This window comes from Monopterus albus, unplaced genomic scaffold (genome assembly GCF_001952655.1).
Source record: "Monopterus albus unplaced genomic scaffold, M_albus_1.0 scaffold145.1, whole genome shotgun sequence".
NCBI lineage: Eukaryota > Metazoa > Chordata > Actinopteri > Synbranchiformes > Synbranchidae > Monopterus > Monopterus albus.
Window position 1 is genome coordinate 325133 of NW_018128025.1, and position 4500 is coordinate 329632.

General features: G+C 44.0%; 1 protein-coding gene across 1 annotated transcript in view; it reads right to left on the reverse strand.

The window, feature by feature from the left end:
- Nucleotides 1–6: 6 nt before the first annotated feature.
- tmem168a (transmembrane protein 168a) overlaps nucleotides 7–4500 on the reverse strand; it is a 16405-nt gene continuing 11911 nt past the window's right edge. Inside the window, exon 6 of the mRNA XM_020614368.1 lies at nucleotides 7–825. Coding sequence (XP_020470024.1) covers nucleotides 275–825 — 551 coding nt within the window. The 3' untranslated portion in view covers nucleotides 7–274. The remainder of the gene's footprint in view (nucleotides 826–4500) is intronic.

A 4500-nucleotide genomic window follows, 5' to 3' on the forward strand; every position in this document is an offset into this window, starting at 1 on the left:
TCCATGTAGTTTTACCCACTGTAATTGAGATCACTTTAAAAGGTTATTGTACTTGGTTTTTCATTTGCTCATTTAGGGGTACCAATACAAATTCTGCATTCACTCAACTAAATATTATACCAAAAAAGTTTATACCTGGAAAACCTTCTGACTGAAGGACAAATTTTAACTGATCTACTAATGGGGTGAAAGTTGTGGTTTTTCCTCATTCTGAGTACAATACAACTTATAAAACAAAAACTGTGACAATCCAAATTACTGCTTCCTGTGTCACCTATGAATGCACCAGTTTAATGCCCAGACCAGTGTCCAATACAGTAGGTGGGAACCAAGCTAATTTACACCTCCTGAAGCAGCGCAGACACATGCTACAAAACCAGAACAAGTTGAGGCCACAGCACCAGTTGGACAGGTGCACCATGGGATATGTAGCCTTGGGAAAGTGGGCCTTCCAGTGCTTGGCTACATCCCTTCCAGTTGGCAGGTGAAGTGTGTAATCACTCCAGTGTTTAGACATGCCATAAATGGCTGCAACAGTCCTTCCCTTTTCTGACCACTGGGTGTCATTGCTTGGGGTGCAGTTGAACTCCACCCATTCAGAAGTGAAGTCCCCTAAGAAGGGGATGTCACCAGCCTCTGGGTCCACCCTGGCAGCGGGCAGCTCAGCCCCCTGCACAGCTATATAGATGCCCTCCACCCTACGCACCTCCTTCACCCAGGGGAGGGAATTTTCTGTGTCCAGGACGAGGATGAGACGGGAGCAGTGGCCTGCATTCTTCTCCTTCCACAACTCCAGCAACTGGGCCAAGTGGAGACTCTCGCCTCCTGCAACAGAGGAGGTTAGATGGTGAGACAGAAAGATGATTTGAGAAAGAACAGAGGGGCAAGGGAGTTTGGAGAAGAAAGTGCAGGCGAAAAGTGACCATGTGACAGATCACTGTTCAAGTACTTAGGCCTCTTTTTTTGTAAATCAAAGGCCTTTTTGAACTACATATGCCAGTTTTACTTATATTTTAATGTCCTTTGATCTGTAAGGATATACACTGCTGGTTTTAGAGCTAATACTGGTTAAGCGTCATGTACAAGGACATTTCAGTGAGACACACGCTGACAGGACACGGTCGCTTAATGAGGATCAAACCTGTCAACTTTCACTTGCTAGACTTTGTCTAACTGCTGTCATCATAAACACAAATTGCACAAAAATGCTCTTTTAGAGATAGCAGAACAAACAAACCTTGTACCAGATGTACCAAATCATTTCCATTGCCTCAAAAAGACACCTTATTGTAGAAACATGCTAGGTAAGCAAACACGAGCTGAGGAGAAACATACTTCTGCTGCTGGCCAGAGTAGGACTGACTTATACAAGTAATAAGTAGATTTAGAGACACTGCCACTGCAGTACTTAGGCAATTTGCAGGAATGTATCCACAAACTAGTTATTTCATTTAACTCTGTATAATTTAGCACTGGACAACCCTGTTTTACTAAGTCTTTCTAAATGTACACATTCAGAAATGTAGAAATCAATGTGTTTCTAAATGTACACAGAGAAACAACTTGAAAACAGTAGCCTAGCTGGACATATCCATTCAGGATGGTAACACAAAAGTGACAATCTTTTTATTGGGGATTTTATTTTTGTGTCTAGTTGTTTTGGCGTACAGTGACCCGTAGTGCCATCCAGAGGAAAAGAGTTCAAACTGTTTGTGTCCAAGATGTGCAGGCTTTGCAGAAATCTTCTCTGCCCTTTTTCTGACTCATGAGGTGTACAGGTCCTCCATGGAGGGCAGGCTGGCACCAGTGGTTCTTTCTGCAGTCCTGACTGTGCAATGAAGTCTGTTCCATTCCTGTTTGGTTGCCGAGCCAAACCAGACAGTGATGGAAGAACAGAGAACAGACTCGATGATTCCTCTGTAGAACTGTATCAGCAGCTCCTGGGGCAGGTCGAACTAACTGAGCTGCGGCAGGAAGTGCATCCTCTGCTGTGGCTTTTGATGATGGAGCTGATGTTGGACGTCCACTTCAGGTCCTGGGAGATAGTGGAGCCCAGGAACTTGAAGGACTCTACTGCTGATACAGTGCTGCTGAGTATGGTGAGGGAGCTCCGCCTGAAGTCCACTGTCATCTCCACTGTTTTGAGCGTATTCAGCTCCACGTTGGTGCGACCACACCACGGTGCCAGCTGTTCAACTTCCTGTCTGTAGGCCGACTCATCACCATCTTGGTTGAGACCAATGACCATTATGTCATCTGCGAACTTCAGGATGTTTACAGAGGGGTCGCCTGAGGTGCAGTCCTTGGTTTAGAGGGAGAACAGCAGCGGGGAGAGCACACATCCCTGGGGGGTGCCTGTGCCAATAGTCCGGGTGCTGGATGTGATTTTTTTCCCACATTGCTTTTCAACACATTACAGCAACATTTTGATAGATTGAAATGCAACAGCATGATGCTTAAAAAAGCCAGAGCACATTTTATGTTCTTGTACCACACATAAATGTTGAAGTACGTGTAGAAGAAATTTGTGCTCACCAGCAATAAAGATACTCAGAAAAGTAAACTAAAGTGCCTAGAGATGACTTTTCTTGTGATTTGGTGCTATAAGATTAAAATCAAATTGGACTGAAAATGAATAGAACATATGATGCTCAATAATGAATAAAGAAGCATTTTCAGAGATCCGCACCAAACATTTGTGTTATCATATAGTGGATCCCTACACTTTTGTCTGATGTACCTCCCTGTCAGATAAACTTCAGTACCCTTGCATCAGTGTCATCCTCCAGTAGTGTTCATTTGAACCATGATTTGTTTATGGTATTTAGTGAACAAAGTGGACTTAGTACACCAAGTTTTCATTCAACTGAATGGTGATTAGGTCTGTTTGGCCATGTTTGCATTCATATTGCTACCACTTGTAGAAAGAGAGGCTAGAGATTTCAGCCTTTATCTACTACATTAAGCTTTATAATACAATATCCAATACTTTTAAATAAAAGTTCCATGAGTGTACATTTAGCTATTCATCCATTGCGTTTAGCTAACTGTTTAGACCTCTACTCATTTGAGAACTAGTTTTCTTCGACAAGACAATGTTCAAGTGGCTCACTATGTGCATCAAATCAGAATTTCTATTAATTAGTTAAACTACAACCTTTCCACATACCCGCAACAACTGCAGGAGTACCTCCTGGGGTACAAGTACCCATGGCTGGCAATCACTTGACATTAAGATTAGTGCAAATTAACTGGTGGCAGAAACATAGTTTGGAAGAGCACAGTGGTGAATACATAGTTGTACTGCAGTAAAAAAAAAAATTAAAAATCTGTCAGCTGATGATATGGTTATGAGTGTTATGAATTTAAGAGATTTACTAAATTTACTACACATGGCGCCCACCGAGGCAGACGTGTTTGTGCATTCCACTCTTGAATGCCGGCTTTTTCTTCATTTCCTTTTTTTGTGTGATTTTTTACTCTTTCTGCAGTGCACAAATGTCAAGAATTGCTAACATACAAACAGATAGGCATTGCTGGATATCGCCAACTCACTCAGCCACCAGGAATTTACTGGTTTCATACCACCGGGGCTGCAACTCATTGTTCGCTCCCGCAACTACCACCATCACCCCCAAGAAGACCCCGAAGCACCCGGCACGAGCGAGCAGGCTGAAATCAGGAGAGCGACCTGGAGACAGAGACGCAAATGGGGCAGGAAAGGAGGGCTCCATGCTAGGCTAAAAGCTTGCGCTACCTGACCGCCACCACCCAGCCTCTTCCTAGCTAGAGTACAGTCTCTGGAAAACAAATTGGACGAGCCAGGAGCTAGGATTACAACACAATGGGGAAATAAGGGAATGCTGTGCTCTAATTCTCACTGAGACTTGGCTTTCTGACAAAGTCCCAGATTCCGAGATTCAGCTAGAGACCCACTCTGTACATCGGGGAGATCGCACTGCTGCTTCTGGTAAGGTAAAAGGAGGTGGTGTATGTGTGTGTGTCTTCTTCTTTCGGCTGTTCCCATTAAAAGTCGCCACAGCAATCATCTGTTTCCACCTAACTCTATCCTCGGCATCCTCTACTCTCACCCCAACTAACTTCATGTCCTCTTTTAGCACATCCATATATCTCCTTGTTGGCCTTCCTCTTGACCTTTTGCCTGGCAGCTCCATCTCCAACATCCTTCTACCAATATAACCACTATCCCTCCTCTGCACATGTCCAAACCATCTCAATCTGGTCTCTCTGACCTTGTCCCAAAACAGCCAACCTGAGCTGTCCCTCTGATGTGCTCATTCCTAATCCTGTCCATCCTGGTCATTCCTAAAACGAACCTCAACATCCTCATCTCTGCTACCTCCATCTCTGCCTCTTGTCTTTTCCTCACTGCTACAGTCTCTAATCCATACAGCATAGCTGGTCTCACTACTGTCTTGTACACCTTTCCTTTGATTCTTGCTGCCACTCTTCTGTCACACAACACTCCTGACACCTTTC